Here is a 23,266-nt window from a genome sequence, read left to right on the forward strand (position 1 = left end):
AGAGAAGGGGTAGATTACATAGTTCTTAGGGTTTTATAAGTGTTTAGGATTGAATGAGTGGTCCAAATAAAGCATCTCTAGGTTTCCTCTAGGTCAGTCGTATCACCTGAGGGCAATTTTATACACCCTCCCAGAGATACTTGGCAATGTTTGGAGACATCTTTGATTTTCCTCCCTGGTGATGGGGGGTTGCTAATGTCATCTATTGAGTAAAGGCCAGAGATGTTGCTAAATATCCACAGTGCGCAGGACAGTCTCCTACCTCCCCACCTCCAACAACAAAGAATTATCCATCCTCAAATATTACTAGTGCCAAGGGTGAGAAACTCTGGGATTTGGTTTGAGTGAGTGACTTAAATGGTGTCCATTTGATCTTTGAGACTTGTCTGGGCCTGACGTGATTAGGCCAGCTAATACTAGCTGTAGGCAAATGTGTGAAGTAGGATACGGTTATTTTCAGCAACTTCTTGCCATGCCCATCACATTGTCAACTCCATTGCTCTCAGGTTCTGTAAGGTCTGCTTCAGTACCACCTTTCTGGGCCTGTCCTCTCTAATAATTCTTCATCTCATCAGACTTAGCTCGCTTGGGCCCTATTTCTTCAACATCTGCTCTCTGTTACCTAGATAATCTGAAAAATGAACACACTTATTGATATTGATTTAGTACTCTTTCCTTAATTGGTGATAATGCCTGAATCTTTTATCCTCCACCAGTGACTCATGGTGATTCTGTGGAGCCTTCCAAGATGGCCTGTTGTCTACTCACAGGGCTATAAAATTTGCAAGTTGTCATTCACATAGATTACGTGTGAATACTTTATTAAAGCAAAACAGTGGGATTCTAGTCTAATATATATTCAAAATTATTTAAATAACAGTTCAAATAAGACATTAGAAATATTTAAATGCATTGATACGAGTCTCATTAGAGCTACAACTTGGAGGTAGATTAAAATGTCAATGGCACCAGCCTGAGTACTGGAAATTATTAATAACTAAGAATGGTCTACAGTTACTTGGGTAGAGATCACTTAACTTTTGAAGATTAACCATCCGTTTTATTTGCTTATGTATGCAGAAATGAAATAGGCAATAGTTTTGTATTAAATTTAGTTGAAAAAAAATAAACTGCTCTGATTTCTAGTTTGGTGGCATAACAATCCAAAATAAATTCACATGTCACCCTATTATTATAGATAAAGGGGAAAAGTTTTCTTCTAGTCATTCATACTATACTATAAAGTACTATTATATAATATTATATATTATATAATATAGTATATATAATATACTATAAAGTATATTTAATTGCAAAATTTATTGTTCAGGTGAGTGTCACTGTATGTAAAAGTCTAGTTCTAATGAAATTTTTGAAGCAGAGTAATTACCAATATTTTAATATTTACTTTCCACTAAAAACTGGTCATTTTACCCTCTTTCCTTTACAAAGATGAAATCATACTTCCACAAATGCCAGTCTGTACTTTGGCTCCTCGCTTGATTAAGATGAAGGAATGTGTACTTAGAATAATTCAGACACTGAGACCGTGTATACCAGGAGCCACCTGCTTTCCTTAGGGGGCTTTCCTATTAAAGTATTAATCAGACTGTTTGTTGTTATAGACAGGATTTCCATGTGAGAAATTTGGCTAACATACACACATGCCTCATTTTCGCCATGCCCTGTATTTAATACACTAAGAAAATTACGTTTGGAAATGCTCTTCATAGCTTTTCAGCTTCTACTCCCAACTGGTGCGGTTTATTGTTACTAATTAAATTTTGAAGACTGAGATGGCCAAGTCATATCAGTTTCAAAGTGCTTTGGGTGTTGTGAGGACTTATTTTTGAGGATACTACTCTGTTTCCCTCCTAATCATCTTCCCAGCATGACAATATTGAGTTGCTTTACTCTGCTGATACACTGCTTATTCATCTCATTCTAACTTTGTGGGCGGAGACAACAGTGCTATTTAGACATGGTGTTTTAGAAATATGCCAGGGAGATTTTTGTATATGCTGTGATTGATAGAATTTTGTTCAGAGAAGTCTCTAACTTTCTAAACTGTAGGATACCTTTAAAAATAGCCACTTGACGCAGTGGTTGAGGGTCCGCCTGCTGATGCAGGGGACGCGGGCTCGTGCCCCGGTTCGGGAAGATCCCACGTGCCGCGAAGCGGCTGGGCCCGTGAGCCATGGCCGCTGGGCCTGCGCGTCCGGAGCCTGTGCTCTGCAACGGGAGAGGCCACAACGGTGAGAGGCCCGCATACCGCAAAACAAACAAACAAACAAAAAAAGCCACTTGAAAAACCTGAGAGTCAGATGAAAGAAAAACTTAAGGCTATGATTTAAATGAATGAATAAAATGAATGTTTCGTTTTTTCTTAACCATGAGATCTATGTCCCATATGTCTGTATGTCCAATAACCTGCATTTTCAAGATACCGCTTTGGAATATAACCTAGAGTAAGTATACATTTATGTTGTTGGTATTCGTAAATAAAAATGAATATATATGATATATTCATAAAGTAATACTGGAGAAGTAAGCTAAAACTCTGCAGCTGGGCTAATTGCTACTAGCAAAGACTGTGGGAACATTAAGAATGCTATTATGAGAAAGCTTAAGAAAACCTTTGTTCATTTCTTCCCATGCCTTTTAATGACATCTTTTGGAGAAAAAAAAAATTGAGAAGAAAAAACAAAACTTATATTTTCTTTCATGACAATTTCTATAAGAGTAGATGATTATCAGCTTGTGAACATAATTGAGAAACTAAAGTACATGTGAGGATCACATTCTTCATTCTGAAGCTTCCCAGTTCTCTTAGATGCAGGCGTTACGAAAAAGTAAATAAGTTGGAGAGAAATAAAAAACAAGGTGGAGGTTTCTACAAGTACAAACTGTACTCAGATTTGCAGGTACATTATTTTGAGTTTATTTAGGAGGTTCATGGAATACTATCCTTTGGTAGGAGGATTCCGAAGAGGAGTTGTACGTATAAACCAAAATCTCTTTCTCTCTCCATCCATCCATCCAAACAAACTTTTCACATTAGCAATGTAAGAATAATGTGCTTTTAAGGGATGAAGAGTTTGTACAAACATTTCTAGATATCAGTGCCTAAAATTCTGGTTTTGACTTTTAGATAGACTGCCTGCCTGCCTGCATTTTAGGTCATATGGTCCAGATGCATCCTTAAAACTGGCTGTACACAGATTTCCTACAAGCTCTTGACCACATGCAACTAGAATACAAAGCAGAAGAGAGTTTTCCATGATAGATATAACCTCCAGTCTATAAATCTCTTCTCTTTAATCATTTTGGAATCTGTAACTAATAGCTAATACTGGATATAAACTTGATTTTACAGTTGCAGTAGATTTTTTAATTTTATTTTTATTTTTTTTGGCTGCGTTGGGTCTTTGTTGCTGCGCGTGGGCTTTCTCTAGTTGCGGCAAGCGGGGGCTACTCTTCGTTGCGGTGCACAGGCTTCTCATTGCGGTGGCTTCTCTTGTTGCAGGGCATGGGCTCTAGGCACGCAGGCTTCAGCAGTTGTGGCACACGGGCTTAGTAGTTGTGGCTCACGGGCTCTAGAGCGAAGGCTCAGTAGTTGTGGCGCATGGGCTTAGTTGTTTCGCAGCATGTGGGATCTTCCCGGACCAGCGATCGAACTCATGTCCCCTGCATTGGCAGGTGGATTCTTAAGCACTGTGCCACCAGGGAAGTCCCCTAGGTTTTTTATCTGTGTTTATTTTTAATTCATTTTTATTGTTGGAACAAGATTTGATAAGCGCTTAAGTTTCTTCTCATTGCCCTAGACCCATTAGCTGTTGAACAAAGATGACTTTGGATTTAAAAAAAATCAGTAGTGATTTTTAATTCTTTTATCATTCTCTTATCTATGTACCGTTAAAATAACTTTTGAAGGTATTTTGAAAAACTGTGTATCTCAATATCATTATGTTTATTAGTGATAAACTGGATACTGAATCTGTCTTGCTGACTGGGGAGGAAAAAAGAGCACAGAAGATTTCTTAAGGTTACCCAGCACAGCTGAGAGACCTTGATCTGTTGTGTTGCTTTGATGTAATAAGCTGGGGAAGCACAAAAGGAAAGAATCTTTTGTGTGGAATAAGTTTGGAGCAGGTGATTGAAACGTCTTCCACAGTTCATCTGATTTAGAATTCATGCACTCCTCCTGCCCTCCTTTTTTTTTTTTGTAATGCCCACTTTCATTGTGCTTTAAGCCTTTTTAAAATGCTCGTTAGAAAAAAAGTTTAGTTCTGAACCTTTCCTGCCTGAAGAAATGGTAGTCAGTGGGAACTGAGTATGCAGAGAGGAATCTGCAGCTGGATAGAAATAGTGAGAACCAAGGCAGATATGAGCAAAGCCATGCCTAATCACAGAGGTATTTTCTCAAATGAATTCCAGAATGAGCATGTGCCCAAAGAACCGGCAGATGACTTGAGTGTGGGCACACGACACACCATTTGGGAAAACTATCATTCCGTTTTACAGTACATGAGTGAATAGATATCGATACATATGCTGTGTTTAAAACAACCGTAAAGAGAATATATATATCCGACTACTTACTGTTGATGACTGTTTTGTTGTGGATTATGTATTGGGATTGAGTTAGTTCTCAGTGGACACCTCGAACATGTGGAACTCAGCTGGAGGGCAGCTGTTTGCCTTTTGCCTACGGCACAGTGTGGTTTGGTGAAGCAGTGAGTGCTCTCTTACTGGCCACCTTAGTTAGAATTACAATAACCCTCACGCTAATGGTCTTTCTTACCTTCATCAAATGACAAAAATCTGAATTGCAGCGCTGCCATGTGCTGTTTGTATGTGGCCCTGCTGTGACCTCTCTGAAGTAATCTGGAAGCTCTTATTTATTTTTGTAGTGTCTCTGAGGGAAAAACATAATGTCACCCTAAGCCTGGTTCTTATTTGAGGTTAATGGGAATACCACCCTTTGTATGAAAATAACTAACGTACTACAAGTTGTCTACTTATAATAATGAGGTTTCACTTAGGCGACCCGTCTACTTTGCCCTGCTGAAAGCACAATGTTTTTTCAGCTTTAACTTTGCTCTGAGTCCATATAAAACCTTTCTCTGTCCTCCGTGTGCTGAATGACATGGGAGGTATTTTTGTTTTGTTTTCTGAATTGCGAAAGTAAGATGTTTGGCAGCATTAGGGTAAAGAATGGTCCCTTACATAGTTAATGTAAACATATTAGAAAACTGGCTCGTGTAACTTTTTTCTCTCCTCACTTAATGTGTAAACATGTAAGGTTTTTTAAGTTTTTGATTGCAATATTTAGGTGGCTTATTTTCAAGATTTAAAAAATGTGTTTCTTAGATCTGTTTTTCTTTATTAGAATAAATATTTTATAGAAGTTTTGAGGATTATGGAATTTTTTCATCTCTGCTTTTCTTAAATCTGATTCATTATGTACATAGTGAGCTCTTTAACACAGAGACTATATCTTTTTTTATTTTTTAATTCTTTATTGATGTATAGCTGATTTACAATATGGTGTTAGTTTCTGGCATACAACAAAGTGATTCAGTTATACATGTTTATATATATATATTATATATATATATTATATTCTTTTCCATTATAATTTATTACAGGGTATTGAATATAGTTCCCTGTCCTATACAGTAAGACTTTGTTGTTTATCTATTTTATATATAGTAGTTTTAATCTACTAATCCCAAACTTCTAATTTATCCCTCCCCTACCTCCTTTCCCCTTTGGTAACCATAAGTTTTGTTTTCTATGTCTGTGAGTCTCTTTTTGTTTTGTAAATAAGTTCATTTGTATCATATTTTAGATTCCACATATAGGTGATATCATATGATATTTGTCTTTCTCCTTCTGACTTACTTCACTTAGTGTGATAATCTCTAGGTCCATCCATGTTGCTGCAGTGGCATTATTTCATTCTTTTTTTATGGCTGAGTAGTATTCCTTTGTGTGTGTGTGTGTGTGTGTGTGTGTGTGTGTATCTCACATCTTTTTTATCCATTCATCTGTCAATGGACATTTAGGCTGCTTCCATGTCCTGGCTATTGTAAATAGTGCTGCAGTGAACATTGGGGTGCATGTGTCTTTTCAAATTATAGTGTTCTCTGGATATATGCCCAGGAGTGGGATTGCTGGATCATATGGCAACTCTATTTTTAGTTCTTTAAGGAACCCCCATACTGTTTTCCATAGTGGCCATACCAATTTACATTCCCACTAACAGTGTAGGAGGGTTCCTTTTGCTCCACACCTTCTCCAGCATTTATTATTTGTAGACTTTTAAATGATGGACATTCTGACCAATGTGAGGTGATACCTCATTGTAGTTTTGATTTGCATTTCAGAGACTGTATCTTAACCCACTATTTTATCTACTATTTTATCATGATTAAGTTGAATGAAATTTGTTAAAGCTGTAATTCTTTAATGGGAGTTTTTAAAGAAATCTTTGAGAGAAATCTATGACAGCTCATGGGCTTTGGAATCACAGCTGGTTGCCAAACCTGGCTCAATCCCATTATTGTCTGTGTCTCTCTAAACCTCTTCTCTGAAGTGGGGATAATAACCCCTACATTACAAGACTATTTTGAGGATCATGTAAAGTGATGTATGTCAAGCGCTGAATACAGCATGTGACATATAGGGAGCATTCAGTAACAGCAGCAGTTGATATTATTGTTACACTATTATTTTAATTATTATACTGAACTCTGAAAGATTTTGCCTCACTCCTTTCTTTTTTTAAAATGACACTTACTAAAAATATACATATATATGTATAGGAAGCATTGTGGGGATTATCCCTACCTTGGAAACACAGTAGCTACTAAATCAACATCAGTAAAGATTTTCTAGAGGCAGAGGGATATAATTGAAAGCCTTGAATTTGAAATCAGGTAGTCCTAGCTCTGAGTCTTAGTTCAGCCACTTAAATATTTTGTGATTTTAAGCGAGTAACTTACCTTCTGAGTCCAATTGCCTCATCTTTAAAATGGAAGTGATTAAAAACCTACGTTGAAGAGCTATTATATGATTAGTGGTAATATTTTTAAAAATATACAGTGCCTGGCAGTGTTAGTCAATAGTAGTTCATTATCTAGTTTAATCCTCTACTTTCCTCTTTCTCTATGTTCTCTGGCCCTTTTTATTTTTTTGATTTACCTTTGACTTTAAACTCTCCTATGGTTTCTTTTTGGCTCCTTGCTCTTCCTTTACATATTTATTTCCTTTCTTGTTTGTTTTGATTTGCATTTTTAATGACTTTTAATGACCAACTAATTGACCATAAAATAGAGAGATGGCTATGGGAAAGAAAAGAAGCAGCTGAATATCTTGATAACTTTTAAATATAAGTCATTGGACAACCTTTACTTCCAATAACTGCATTTCCTTTACATGATAATAAGAGAGATGTAAATAAAGTGCTGTGTGTGTTTGGTGATAATGTCTAGTTGGTTTTTATAGTTCCAGTTCAGAGAACATACTTCAGTGAGTATTTTGTTCCATGAATGAATTCACATGGTGATTTTCACTTGACCATTAAATTTTCTTTTAAATTTTTAATAAAGACTGATTTCTTTTCATGTGTAAACCCTGATCTGTAGTCCTTTAAATAGTGAGTTGTAATTTAAAGCTGTGATTTTTTTTTAATTTGCCAGCGGAATTAGAATTGTGTTGTAATAAGGAATGTAATTTACAGGTTATATTACTACATACTGAAATTTTCTATAGTTATATACTTTAAATCCTTTCACTTTTATGGAAGACAAAATACAGCTTACCTACTAACCATAAAAGGACAGGCCATCATATAAGCTGTACTTCCCAGCCACTATCTAACATAGCTGTTTCTACAACTGGAAAATTTCAAGGTTAATATATTGCCAGACTTTGTTTGCTGACCTTGAAGGTATAAATCAAGAACAATGAGCAGTGCAAGGAAGAGACTAGGACCAAGTTGTTGATGTATTTAATATAATTCCCCACATTCAGTTCAGTCAGAGAAAATGCTCTCATTTGCTTATACATATGAGAGTATATACATATACTCTTGAGATTTGTCTCATTATATATTAGTGACAGTTTGCTTTGAAATAATTTTGTTGTACACTGAAAAAGTTTGACTCATGGAATCGCAGAATTTTAGAGTTCTGAAGGATCCTAGAGATTGATCTAACTTCTCTTAAAGATAAAAAGCTTAAGGCTCAAAGAATGGAAGTGACTTGATCAAGTTTATAGTCTTACTCTGGAGACCTCAGACTTCTTCCTTACTAATAGCCTGGTGTTTGTGGCCCTAAATTCCCCATAAGGTGTTTTGTACTTTTCCCGTATTTGTTTTGTCAAGGAAGGGAAACTTAAAAAAAAAAACACTCAGTAAGCAAAACTGCTAATCCAAAACAAAGGGACAGATTATAAAGATGTACTGTATATTATGTGAGATTAGAATTGTATAAGGATTTTTAAAAATTATAAAACAATGCATAGTTATTTAACTTAAGAATCCCACTGCTCAAAAACGATGCATTTTTAAAAGCAAATTAATATTATGATAATGATCTGTTGTGTGTTCAAAGCAAAATATATACATTGCAAATTGTGTAACACTTATTGGTCCAGTGAGAATGACTTCCCCAAGAGGCTACGTAATGGTCTGTGTTTTCAGAAAAGTTGAAAATGCTTATAGAGTCTAAAGTTCAGCCTTTACAAAGTATACGAATGGGAGTACAATTTAGTTTTTTGAAAGATGGTTGCTATAAATAGAAATTAACATTATTATCAAAAACCTTATATAGTATATCAAGAATCTGTCCACATACGGAATTAGATGAAATAGAGATTGCTCTTGGGAACTTTGTGTTCTAAGTAACTTCTGGTGGAGACATAAAGGTATACAGACAACCAAAAAAGCTTTGTCTAAATAGATACTGAGTAATTAAAATAATAATATAATTAGATGTTTTGGTGACTACCTCTTGTAGGGTGAGGTGTAAATATTCTGTCCTAGCATGTTGTGTTGGGATGATTTGTTAATATGCCTGCATTTCTGCTAGACCTCATAAGGGCAACAAGAATCAATATTATCTAGTTTTGTTACCCTAGCACACTGGCAATATAACAAGTACTGAAATAAATTTATAAACAAAGGTAAGAACTTGTGGTTCCTTGTTTGTTCTGTTTTGCTTGAAGATCACGTGGTCTCTTGATAGTCTGGAGCTTATTTACCTCTGTATCTTTTTCCTTTTGACTTTGCTCAGGCACAAAGTGTTAGTAACACATAGATACCAGATAACTTTTTATGAATGGGTGGATGGATAGAAGGCTAAAATATGAATGAAGTACACATGGAGCAAGGAGAAATCTATTGCTTCTTTTCCAGAAAACAGAGACAAGATTTCAGTATTTATTTGCATAATGGAAGGAAGGGGGCTTAGTGAATATGGGGAGGAAACAGATTTGATGAGTAATGAAGGCCAGGCAGCAAAGAGCATCATTGTCTTTGGACACATTCAAGCAGGAGTGGTCAAAGGCACTGGGCAGGGTTAAAGAACATTTAATTGAGTATGTTAAAGAAAAGCAGAAGATTTCTGTTGTAGGAAGTAGTTAAATGCACCATCTGTTTAGGTCTCTAGTAGACTTTAAAATGACTTCAGGATACGTGTTTTAACCATTTTGAGGCTTAGATGGTAAAAACAGCCTTCTTTACCAGGTGGTAGTCACATTTTTTATATTTCTGGTTATTTTTAGGTTTTTAAAGTATTCATATATGGTGATATTGTTTCTTTGTTAGAGCGTTGACAGGGATAGTTTTCATATAATTCTGCATGACATAGTGCTGACAACCATAGTACAGTTTTTCCCTGAAAGTTTTGTAAGCTCTCTAACAGGAATCCATGTATTGTAAATCTATCACTTCCTGAAAAGTCATTCCAGAGAAAACAGTATTTTTCAGCTGAATGAACTTTACTTTCTCATTATTTGTTATACTTTCTGTACACTTGGCTTAAAATGTTCTTTTGGTTTAGTACGTTATGAGATTTCCATTACATGATTACTTTTATTTAACCACCCATATTCTTGGTGCAAATAGATAATAATGAAATTAATTCTATGTTTTCACATAAGTATACTCAGTTTCAAAAAATAAAAACGGTTTCTAAAAGATTCACAAACCAAAAATAGACAAAAGATATGAAAAAGTGGTTAAACCAACTGACCAAAAAACAAACAAAAATGTTTATAAACCTGTGGGGCTCAATTTCACTCATAAGAAGAATGCAGCTATAATATATCATTTCTTTCATCCACCACATTGGCAAGGATAAAACAGTTTGATAAAACACAGTTTTTGTGGACATAGGGAAACAGCTCATGTAAGGATATGGCTACTTTGATATACTATTGATGGGAGTGTATCAAAATTAAAAATGTACCTATCCCTTGATACAGAGAATTCAGTTTTAAGAATTTACTTCCAGAGATATAGGTAGGCAAGTTTACAAAGTATACTTTGGTATTCAATATATGTAGCATCCACTCTATTCATAGACTGTTTGAAATAAACGTGTGTGTGTGTGTAAAGTTTAAAAGAAAAGTATAAAACAATGTCTTTGTTTGGCATGTATCTTTGTACAAATGTACGCACACACGTACAGAATTCTATACAGAGTACCAGAGATCTGGATAGAAGGGAACTTTCCTTTCATTGTATTTTTATCATTCACTTTGAATTTTTGTTTCTATCATGTACATGTATTAATTTGTAAAAAGCCAGTTTTAAGTGTTTTTGAGAAGTAATTTACATGCTCTAAAATTTACCAGTTCAAAATGTCAGTTCCATGGGTTTTTAGTATATTTACAGAATTGTACACATATCCATACAGTCTAATTTTGGAACATTTTCATTGCCCCCTGAAGAAACCTTATACCATGAGCAAACTCCCTATTACCCCTCACTCTTCTAGCTCTAGACATCCACCATTCTACTTTCTGTAAGGAGATTTGTCTATTCTAGAATTTCAGATAAATGGTATCATACGACATGTGGTCTTTTGTAACTAGCTTCCTTCACTTAGTGCTTCTGAAGTTCATTCATGTTGTAGCATGCCCTTCATTACTTTTTGAATTAAAAATCAAAGTGAAAATAGCAATTTCAAAATTACTTATCCTGTTTAAGTGTATTGTGCAATGGTTGTGAAATGGGAGGGAATTACAGAGAAATTATTTTTTGTGAGTAGTTACCATTTCTTGAGCATCTGTGATGTACTAGTCACTCTATTAGACTTTATGTATGTTATCTCATTTAATGCTTTCAGTATATGTAATAGATAACATTGTATTGTTTCCACAAATGAGTAAACTGTGGTATGATTATTTTATGTGTTGCTTTAGACATAAAAATGTAAAGTATAAAAATAGATGTGTTCAGATGTATAATTTACAGCTAAAGTTAGAATATAAGTGTAGTAACATTACCACAATGCACAGTGAAAATGTCATTTACTGGCCAGACAGGTCTAATAGAACCTTTCGCAATTATGGAGATGTTCTATATCTGCTTGTCCATTATTGTATCCACTACCACATATGGCTGTTGATTACATGAAATATGGCTAGTGTGGATGAGGAACTGAATTTAATATTAGTTTTTAAAATTAATTTAAATTTAAACAATCACATTCTGCTTCTGGCTATGACATAATAAAGGTAATCCTTACCTTTCCAACTGAAACAGCCAAAATGTGGGCAAAACTTATAAAACAATGGTTTTACAGTCCTGGAATTAGGCACTGAAGGGCAGAGATCCCTGAGAATGGGAAACAAATGAAATGAGTCTATGATTATGCTAGCTTACTGCCTTGAGAAAATTTCCAGGCTTGGATCAAAGAGGAGACATTCATGCAAAGTCTAGAGGACTTTCTGAGTTGAAGAAACAAGAGTGGAGAGTGAGAGGGGAGCCATGCTGGGTGGAGTCTACCGAAGACTAGAGAGGAAAGCATTCAGCTGTTTACTGATTAGGGCATGCACATGAGGAAGATACCCCAGGTCAAAGAAAGAATGACCTGAAAGGATTAGAGGTGCTTAATTGAGTGCTGGCACTCAAGCAGCAGCAGGAATAGTGTCTGTTCCTATCAGCCAGACTGGAAAATCTCAAGATTCATGTGGCATTGGGGAGAGTACACATAAGGGTCTTATCTCAGCAGTGGGGAATAATTAGCCCTAAGTTGAGCACTACTTCACTCCCTCCTAAAATATCTTAAAAGCAAGTCCTTAAAGGATCAGACTGTTTCTAAATAACTGTGACCCAGAACAAAACTCAAGATTTATGGGCATACAAAAATACCCAGCATCCACCAAGGTAAAATTCAGAATGTCTGATATCCAATAAAAATTACCAGGCATGCAATAAGAAACAAGAAAATTTGACCCATAATGAGGAGATAATCAGTCAGTTAAAACCAAATCAAAACTGACAAAGCTGTTAGAATTAGCAGGCAAAGACATTAAAAAAGCGTTGTTACAAGTGAATTCCATAGTTTCAGAAGAGTTAGAGACTTGGAAAACGGGGAAAAAATCCAAATCAAACTTCTAATGATGATAATTAGAGTGTGTAAGATGGAAAATGTACTGGGTGGCATTAATGACATATATATTACAGAAGAAAATATTAGTGAACTTGAAGACCTAATAATAGAAATGATCCAAAATGAAGCACAGAATAAAGAGAATATTTTTTTTACAAAATAAAGAGAGCGTTAGTGAGTTGTGGGACAACTTCAGGTGACCTACTATATATTAATTGGAGTTCCCAAAGGGGAAGGGGAAAGAGAAGAAAATATATTTGATGTAATTATAGTTGAAAAAATTTCAAATTTGATGGAAATTATAAACCCACAGATCCAAGAAACTTAATGAAACCCTTTTAAAAGAAACATGAAGAAGAGTACTCCAAGGCACCTCATAATCAAATTGTAAGAAGACATTTGAAGTGGTACTCATTGAGCCAAATACTGAAATAAAATGATCCATCAACCTAGAAATTGATACCCAGCAAAAATAGCTTTCAAAACAAAGGTCAAAACTATTTTAGACATACATTTTTAAGAAAAAATGTTTAAAATATAGTGGTTTCATAATATAGATAAAAGTATACTAGGTGACAACAATAGCACAGAAGTTGGTGTGGGGGAGAAATGGAAGTATACTATTGTAACAGTCCATATTGTATGTTTAGTGGTATAATATCACTTGAGTGGAGACTGTATCAATTTAAAGATGTTTACTATAAACCCTTTAAACAAAGAAGCCAACAATGGAGAGAAGATGGAATCATTAAAAAAACTGAGTTGATTCAAAAAAGGCAGAAAGGAAGAAAAAAAAAACCAAGAAACTATAGAAAAATAAATAGCAAGATGATAGATTTAATTCTGAACTTACCAATAATCGCATTAAATGTAAACAATCTAAATATGCCAAATGAAGAGGTGGAGATTTTCAGATATGATACAAAAGCAAGAAACAGCAATATGATGCCTAGAGGCAGTGAACTTCAAATATAAATACCAAATCAGTTAAAAGTAAAAGAATGGAAAACTAACAGTAATCAGAAGTTACTGTCAGATGAAATAGATTTCAGATTAAAGACTATCATCAGAGATAAAGAAGGTAATTTCATCATGGTAAGGAAGATGTAATTCTAAATGTTTATGCCCCTAGTAGCAGAGCTTCAAAATACGCCAAGGAAAAACTGATAGAACTGTGAGGAGAGATTGTGGAGATACCTCCATAAATACAGCAGGATATTTTGATAGCTTCTCTCAATAATTGATTGAACAAGTAGACAAATCAATAAAGATTTAGAAGATTGGAACAACATTGTCAAGCAGCTTGACCCTCTGCCCAGCAACAGTTGAATTCACATTTAAAAAAAAATGTACATGGGCTATTTACCAAACATATGGAACATATTCTGGGACATAAAGTAAGTTTTGATAAATCTGGAAATAATCAAGTCATACGTATAAAGTATTTTCTGACCATAATAGAATAAATAAGTCAGTAACAACAGAAAGATAGCTGAAAATCCCCAAGTATTTGGAAGCCAAATAACACACTTCTAATTAAGTCATGGATCATAGAAGGGAGCAAAATCAGAAATTAGTATTTTGAATGGAACAAAAATGAATTCCCAACTTATTAAAATTAGGACACACAGCAGATCTAGGGGGAAATTTATAACATTGTACATCTATATCGAAAAAGAAAAAAATCTTAAACCAATGGCCTAAATTCCTACCTTTAAGAAACTAGGGGAAAAAAACCAAAGCAAACAGAAAAAAGGAATTAGTAAAGATTAAATTGAAATCAATGAGGTAGAAAACAGAAAAATAGAGAAAATCAATTAAACAAAAGCTCATTCTTTGATAAAATCAATACAGTTAATAAGTCTATACTCAGACTAATCAAGAAAATAGGATACAAACGGCCAGTAGTGGGAATGAGAGAGGTGATATCACTACAGATTCTACAAGTATTAAAATAATAATACAGAAATGCTATATGTTATTGATAATGATATGTTCATTATCTTGATTATGTTGATGATTTTAAAGATATATACCTATGTCAAAACAAAATTGTATACATTAAATATGTTAATTATACCTCAATAAAGCTATAAAAAATTTTAAGTAGCCACACATATAAAGAGTAGCTACAGAATTAGACTGTGGAGCAGTATTCTGTAAGTTCCTTAAGGGTTAGAATTGTATTTAAATATCTTCTTTATGGAGCAGGTACAGAGTAAACATTTGACCAATATTTGTTTAATAGAGGAAATGCAAGATACAACTAACAGGGTAGAACATGGATATATCACTTACCTTCTAAGGATCTAAGTTTCCTAATATGAAAAAATATATTACCTGAAGGTTCTTTTAGCTCTAAAATTCTATAATTTGAAACACAGAGAAAATCTTCTTCATTATTTAATAGCAGATTTACATTTATTTGGAAAAACACTCTGTTGAAGTTACAATGTTTAAGAAATTAGCATAATTAATTTTAAAAACTTTGAAAACTGTATGTTACTAAAAATGAAATCCTTTCTTTAGCATCTTTGACATAATACTGACCATCTTTCTGAATAAAATTCAAAAATTTTCCATTGGTTCTGTTGATATGGTCCTCTCGTTTATCCCTTATCTCCTCAGTGTCTCTACTAACAAGTCTGTGCTTCCTTGATCACTTTGTATAAAACAACCACCCCTACTCGCCTGCATTTTATTTCCTTATCCTGCTTTGTTTTGCTCCAAAACTCATCACTGTCTGACATACTATTTCAATATCTTCTCTTACCTCACTAGAAGATAAGTTCCAGGAGGGCAAGGACTTTGTCCATTTTGTATACTGTTGTAAGTTTTAGAATAGTGTCTGGCACATAGTATGTGTTCAGTAAATATTTCTTGAATGAGTTGATCAATTGTACTTTAATATTCCTTACATGTTTCCCCCTGCTTGCACAGATTTTAATATCTTAAATCTCCGCTCTATGAAAGAGGTGAGCTCCAAATATTGGTAATTTGAGAGATTTCAAAAGGTCTACCTGTTTAAAAACAAACTTTTTTCCAAGCTTCTATCTCTGGATGAGATTTTTATATCTAGATCACTTCCATGAATAACAAAACAAACTAAAAACAATCTGCCGAATGCCTGACACTTTGCAGCATCGTCTCATTTAATCTTCCCAACAGTTCAAAGTGAGGTAATATACTCACTTTAGTGATAAGGGATCTAAGGCTTAGGGAAATTATATAAAGCATCAGAAGTCACATAAAATTAGATTCAAACCTGTATTTGCCTTATTCTAGAGCTTGAGTTTTTAAACATTATGCTCTTTCCCAGTTTCAAAGGTATTATTTGTAAAGATAATCGTTAGTTTAATATGAGCACAGATAGGTTTAGCATATGAGGATAGAGCATAGCAACATTTTGAGGGAAAGGGACTTTGGAGTTTTCTTTGGAGAAAGTAGAGAGTGTGGGAAAGATTTCTGGGACACTTCTAGAGAGGTTTGTGAGTGGAGTCTGCGAGGGGAATAATGACTAGTGCAGAGAAAGAGTGAAACATTGAAAAATTGGGAAGGTTGGCATTGCCCAAAGGGGATACAAGGAGAGGAAAATAAAAACTGAGTTTTGTGATCTGGAGCATTGGCTGGCAAATTATAGCCAGTAAACAAACTCACTTGGACTTTATAATTGATTAGTCAATAAATGAAAATTATTCCTCATGCTTTAAGTTACATTTTCAAAATAGTGATATGAACCTTATGCATCATGGATAGGGTATTTTTGAAGGCGCGAGAGAATGGGAGAGGAAAAGAAGGAGAGAGGAGAGGAGGAGAGTGTGTGCATGTTTATTAGATTTTTAAAAATAAATTTATTTATTTATTTATGGTTGTGTTGGGTCTTTGTTGCTGCACGCGGGCTTTCTCTAGTTGTGGCGAGCAGGGGCTACTCTTCATTGCAGTGCGTGGGCTTCTCATTGCGGTGGCTTCTCTTGTTGGGAGCATGGGCTCTAGGCATGTGGGCTTCAATAGTTGTGGCACTCGGGTTTCCGTAGTTGTGGCTCACGGGCTCTAGAGCACAGGCTCAGTAGTTGTGGCTCATGGGCTTAGCTGCTCTTCAGCACTTGGGGTCTTCCTGGACCAGGGATTGAACCCATGTCCCCTGCATTGGCTGGTGGATTCTTAACCACTGCTCCACGAGGGAAGTCCCTACTAGATTTTATATACTTTGTATATTAAGAAAGATTTTATATAAGAAATTAATAAAAGTAATATTTGTTTTATAGTAATTGATACCCATCCTTTTTTTAAAAATTCAGTTTATTTAAACTAAAAAAACATGCAGCTCTCCCATTTCTCCTATCCATCACTCCCCTGCTGCCTGCAACCACTACTCTGTTCTCTGTATCTGTGAGTTTGGTTTCTTTTTCTCCTTCTTCCTTCTTTCTTCCTTATCCCTTCTCTCTGCTTCCTCCTTCTTCACCTTCCACATATCAGAGATATTGTATGGTATTTGTCTTTCTCTGACTGAATAAAATAAGTCAGTTTAGTACCCTCGAGGTTCATCCATGTTGTTGCAAATGGCAAGATTTCACTCCTTTTTATGGCTGAATAATATTCCCCACCCCCCCTCTGCGTGTGTGTGTGTGCAACACAATTTATTTATTCATTCATCCATTGATGGACACTTAGGTTGTGTCCATATCTTGGCTACTGTAAATAATGCTTCACGTATCTTTTTGAGTTAGTGTTTTCATTGAATTCTTTGGATAAATACCCAGGAGTGGAATTGCTGGATCATATGGTAGTTCTATTTTTACTTTTTTGAGGAGCCTCCATACTGTTTTCCATAGTGGCTGCACCAAGTTACATTCCCACCAACAGTGCACAAGGGTTCCCTTTTCTCCATATCCTCACCAACACTTGTTATTTCTAGTCTCTTTGGTAATAGCCATTCTAACAAGTGTGAGGTGATATTTCATTGCGGTTTTAATTTGCATTTCCCTGATTCTGAGCATCTTCTCATGAACCTGTTGGCCATCATATGTCTTCTTCGGAAAAATTTAGATCTTCTGCCCATTTTAAAATCAGAATGTTTGTTCTTTTGCTGTTGAGTTGTATGAGTTCTTTATATATTTTGGATATTAGCCCCTTATCCGATATGTCATTTGTAATTATTTTCTCCCATTCAGTAGGTTGCCTTTTCATCTTGTTGATGGTTTCCTTTGCTGTGTAGAGCTTTTTAATTTGATATCACACTTTATTTTTGCTTTTGTTCCTTTTGCTTTTGGTGTAAGATTTTAAAAAATCACCATGACCTATGCTTACCAACTGTGTTTTCTTCTAGGAGTTTTATGGTTTCAGACCTTACATTCAAGTCTTTAATCCATTTTGAGTTAATTTTTGTGTGTGCTGTAAGATAGTCCAATTTCATTCTTCTGCATGTGGCCATCCTATTTTCCCAGTACCATTTTTTGAAGAGACTGTTCTATCCCCATTGTATATTCATGGCTCCTTTATCATAAATCAATTGACCGTGTATGCATGGGTTTATTTCTGGGCTCTTTTATTCTGTATCATTCTCTATTCTGTTTATATCCCAATACCATACTGTTTTGATTACTACAGCTTTGAAATGTAGTTTGAAGCCAGGGAGTGTGATGCCCATCCTCTTTTGGGTTGGTAGGTTTATATATTTCTAAGTCATTCAGATTGTATTTATAATGCTTATCTTAAGCCAAGGTGGCAAACCTATCAAGCTCAATTTGTAATAGCAAAACTATTATACTTTCCTTAAGTCAACTAGAAATTGTGTTGGAAATAGCTAAACACTATTTTGTACCATTTTTGTTTTCATGGTTCCTTGTGGTCAGTTTTTAATAGTTGAAGATTGTTCATTTGTCTATGATGTGAGGCCATTGACAATCCTTGTGTTTAATTTACACTCTTATTGTTAACATAAGAACACAGTTTACAACTTCCATTTTACTGATTTAAAACAATTTTATGGAGATCCACTTTGTTGGCATAACTAAGCTTTTGGTAAGGACTTGGGTTTGGATTCTTTCCATATACATCTTAGTAATATACTTTGTGTTTCATATGACGTGTTCTAGGGAAGCTTCTTTAATCCAGATTTATTGTGTGTTCTGATGCTTGCTTTTAGAGGAGTTTTTTTTTTATAGGGAGTCTATATCCCATACAGGATGATTATATTTTTAGGAGATTTTCTTATTGATTACAATTGGTTGACAACTGGACTGTGTTTTATATTTTAAAAGTCTGGTCATCTTGATATAATAGTTAATAAGCTTTATGATTTTTCTGCTGACTTCACTATTTAAAAGCCATTGTCTCTGTTCTTAGGTTACTTGCTTCTTGAGGAATTCTTAGATATAATTTTTTAAATAGGCTATTCCTTTTTGAACACTGTTACCCTCTACCCAGCCTATATACACACACACAGACACACACACACACACACACATATATAGTGTTATATATATATATATATGTACACACATACATATTGTATAATGTTTATAATTTTATTTATTTATATGTGTGTGTAAATATACAGACTTATTATTGCCTTGATATGACTTATTTGAAAGGTAGAGAATGTGATATGTGTATGACTAGCTTCGTACATCTTTTAATTGTTTCAGGTACAAGATTTAATAGTGGGTATTTTGCTTTCTAAGACACACAAATGATGATGTCAGTGTTCTTTTGTAAGTAACGTATTTTCTCCTTGTTATAGGTCCTTTTATTCTGCATCACAGCTGCCATGTACATGTTCTTTTTCAGGTATGTTCTGTTATACCTATTTATTTTAATAGAAAAAAATACTCTTCCTTTGTAATTTTTAAATCAACCGTGTAACTAAAGTGTTTTCTAAATTATTATGCCCCACAAGTGACATGAATTTTTGTTTGCTTTGTTTTATTTTCTAGAGTGGTTAGAGATAAGTCACTGCTCCTTAGTGAATAGAGAAAAGAGAGGGAAGGAAGATGTGATTTTTCACATTATGCTTATAAGTTCATCTTGGAAAACTGAATATGTAAATTAATAGTCCTCAGATCTTGAAAGGTGAACTTCTGTTTATTGTGGACCTCATTTTAGATATTCTTCGCTCACCTTACAAAACAATCAACATTTTAAATTTAAATGAGAAAAAAGTGATGGTAGGGCTTAATCTAAGTCTTTTACGAACGTAACCTAGCATACTAATCACTGTCTGTAAAATATCAAGTTAGTCCATTATGTCAGAGTTGCATTTTTCATTGATACTGAGACTCTGAGGAATGTGGGGGAGTGTTAGGATGGCTCAGAATTTTAATGCCAGTAAAAATGGTGCCTGTCATTGTCATAAAAACACAACAGTATGGGAGTTGGATTTTTGATTAGGAAGAGCCCACTCCTTCATTATCGTCATTTTCTGTAATACCAGTAATTCCTATTTGTTTCACTCTTATTAAACTCATTTGAATAGACTCTTTCTTGATTTTTCTGGATATAGGCAGAATTCAATCACAGCAGGAAGTTCTAGGCTTTTAAAATTAAAATTTGCAGTTGAGGGCTTCCCTGGTGGCGCAGTGGTTGAGAGTCCGCCTGCCGATGCAGGGGACGTGGGTTCGTGTCCCGGTCCGGGAAGATCCCACATGCCACGGAGCGGCTGGGCCCGTGAGCCATGGCTGCTGAGCCTGCGCTTCCAGAGCCTGTGCCTCCGCAACGGGAGAAGCCACAACAGTGAGAGGCCCGCGTACCAGAAAAAAAAAAAAAAAAATTGCACTTGATTGACAAAAACAGTTATGGATTTTAGTAAGATATATTTAGTAGATATCTTTATCTTTTTTTGTTTAACCTAAATAAGGCAATTCAACCATAGCAGAATGTTTAAACAACTAATTTCCTGTCAGAACATTCTAATAAATACTTGATAAGCACAATGATATAATTTGAACTTCCTTTAACTATAAAAAATGTTATATGCAAGTATAAAATGATGATGGTGCTGTAATTTTTCTTGTAAAGGACAGACAAGCTGTTAGAAGGAAAAAAATGGATGAAGTTTTTAAGGTGGGAAGGACGTATTCATGATGGAGTGCATAGTTTTCTATGTCAGTTATTAGCGACTGAAAAATCGTTGCAGCTATCTGGGGGTCTTTGTGAAATTGTATGACCGACCATTTTTAATATACTTTCATATACACCTTACAACTCCTGTAGTCTCTTTCGTATATTCTAGCAATTTAGGGGTTTGGTAGGGGAGTTAAGAACAATGACTCTTTCATTTCATCAATTGCCAAAGATTTCTTAATTGTATTCAGACACATTATTAGGACAGTAATGCAAAAAGTTCAAGGATTTATCTTTATGCTGTCTAATCTGAAGCTAAAGCATACCTAGTGGGAGAAATGTAAAAAAAAGAGATAAAGACTTAGAAACATATCTTTTGTTGGCGTGCACAGGAGGAAATTACAGTATCAAATAAAATTTATTTTGTGTGTGAAAATTCCTAACAGACCAGGTAGTTAAGTGAAACAGTGCTTCCCAATATAGCACTTATAGCATATTTGATCAACATTTAGCATTTCTTAGACATCAGAAGTTTTTGAGGTTTAAAAAACAAATTGTCTTGAATATAGTGATAATGCCCAATGTTAGGCATGGTCCTAGGATATTATACTTTGAAAACTGCTGCCATCAAACTAGTATTTTTGGTGTAGAAAGAAAATCAACCCTATAAATATGTATTTTGGTGCAGAGCTACGGAACCTTTTCCTGTTTCAGTCACAGAGTCTAGGTTAAAAACAACAATTTAAAATACTTTCCAGAAGGCTCAATACAAGGTTTTAGTGCCAAGATAAACATTTTCAATTTTCTGAGGAAAGGGGTTGTTTTTCTCCAAAAAGAAGCACTATCACCAAATTCCTAGTGTTCTTGGCAGAAGTTAGTTTGAATAACTCAACAAAAGAGGTTTGGTAAATGGTAAAATAAAACCATTTATAAAGTACTGCAACCGAAGAAAACAATGTTATATGTTTGTCTGAACTCTAGCAAGTGTTTAGAATGAACAATAGCAGTTTGCAAGTCTAATTCTATTAGAATATTTTATTTTTAAAATTCAAACTTTATTTTAAATATATTGTAGATATTTGAGGACACATTTATTCCATTTATTAACAATTATTTTAATTCTAGTTGCATGAAATTAGATCAGTAAATATCAAATGATATTGTCCCTATGACTCCATTTATAGTAAACTTTTTTAAGAAGAGGATAAGGGAAACATTTTATGTTAGAAATGTCAACTTGTGTTTTTTTGGTTTTTTTTTTTTTGCGGTACACGGGCCTCTTACTGTTGTGGCCTCTCCCGTTGCGGAGCACAGGCTCCGGACGCGCAGGCTCAGCGGCCATGGCTCACGGGCTTAGCCACTCCGCGGCATGTGGGCGGGACACGAACCCGTGTCCCCTGCATCGGCAGGCGGACTCTCAACCACTGTGCCACCAGGGAAACCCCAACTTGTGTTTTTATCGTAACCCATAAATGGGAAAAAGGGAAATGAGAACCCTCTTTCAATAGAGAGAAAAATGTGCCAATTTTATTTTTTTTAAAGAAAGAACTTGAGGAAGTAGTTCCATAAGTATTTTCTAAAAGTGACATAGGATGTGATGGTTATAGTATGAATTTAGTTAAAAAGCAACACAATGTTCAGAGTGTTGAAACCATGGTTATTAAAATGTGTAATGAAAATGTCTTACTTTTGCATAGCTCTTAATAGTTATTTTATAGGTATAGTTCTTTTCACATACATTATCTCATACATGGTGATCTTGATTTTTAATCTGTATGCCAAAAATATGACTTATGTTCAAATGGAATCCTGGGAACACTTCAGAGGCTTGGGTGGAGGAAAGGTAATATGTGAAGAGAAAGTGTTTTTCAGTTTTTTGTTCCAGTTCTTAGCCAGCTGGCCATCTGGCCACCCAGCCATCCAGCTGTCTATTGATATAAATTGGGGTACAGTATTTTGAAGAGTGTTTTGAAAGAAAAAGGCTCTCCGTTCAACCCCAGGGGGCACTCTTCATAATAGTTCTGCCTCCTTTGTTTAAGCATTTTATTATTTTGTATGTTATTGTCACAGCTTCGCCTCAGGGCATGTCTGTCACTATCAGTTCAGGCCAAGCAGGAGTCATAGTTGAAAAGTTGATAGAATAGTTTGCCTAATGCATCTCTTTAAAACATTTCTTTATTTCCAAGTGTGTATTTATGGGTAAAGCAACCTAATTTTTTTTTTTTAAGTAAAAGGATTCATCATAATTATTGATTCAGGCTTGCTTAGGATCTTCCCAACAGTCATGTGGAGAAAAGAAATGAGTTTCTTTTGAACCACCAGCTCTTTTTTGTTTTAATTGAGAAGCAAAGGAAAGAATCAGCAATAACACAGACACTACAACAAAACTGTTACACTTAATCCTGCTCACAAAAAAAACAATGAAACATGCAACCCTTTTAAACATGGTTTTATTGGTTTTGTTTTCAGCATTAGTGATCTGTGTATGAAGAACACTACTATTTTAGAAAAATGAAATAATTGAGCTTCATTTTTCTTTAATTTAAAATAGTATCATAAAGTGTATTACGACAACT

General features: G+C 34.8%; 1 protein-coding gene across 2 annotated transcripts in view; it reads left to right on the forward strand.

The window, feature by feature from the left end:
* TMEM135 (transmembrane protein 135) overlaps nucleotides 1–23,266 on the forward strand; it is a 249,399-nt gene that overhangs the window by 147,951 nt on the left and 78,182 nt on the right. For both annotated transcript variants that reach the window (XM_079930169.1, XM_079930170.1), the window contains exon 6: nucleotides 19,372–19,418. In XM_079930169.1, the coding sequence (XP_079786295.1) occupies nucleotides 19,372–19,418 (47 nt within the window). The remainder of the gene's footprint in view (nucleotides 1–19,371; nucleotides 19,419–23,266) is intronic.

The sequence above is a fragment of the Stenella coeruleoalba genome, assembly GCF_951394435.1.
Source record: "Stenella coeruleoalba genome assembly, chromosome: 8".
NCBI lineage: Eukaryota > Metazoa > Chordata > Mammalia > Artiodactyla > Delphinidae > Stenella > Stenella coeruleoalba.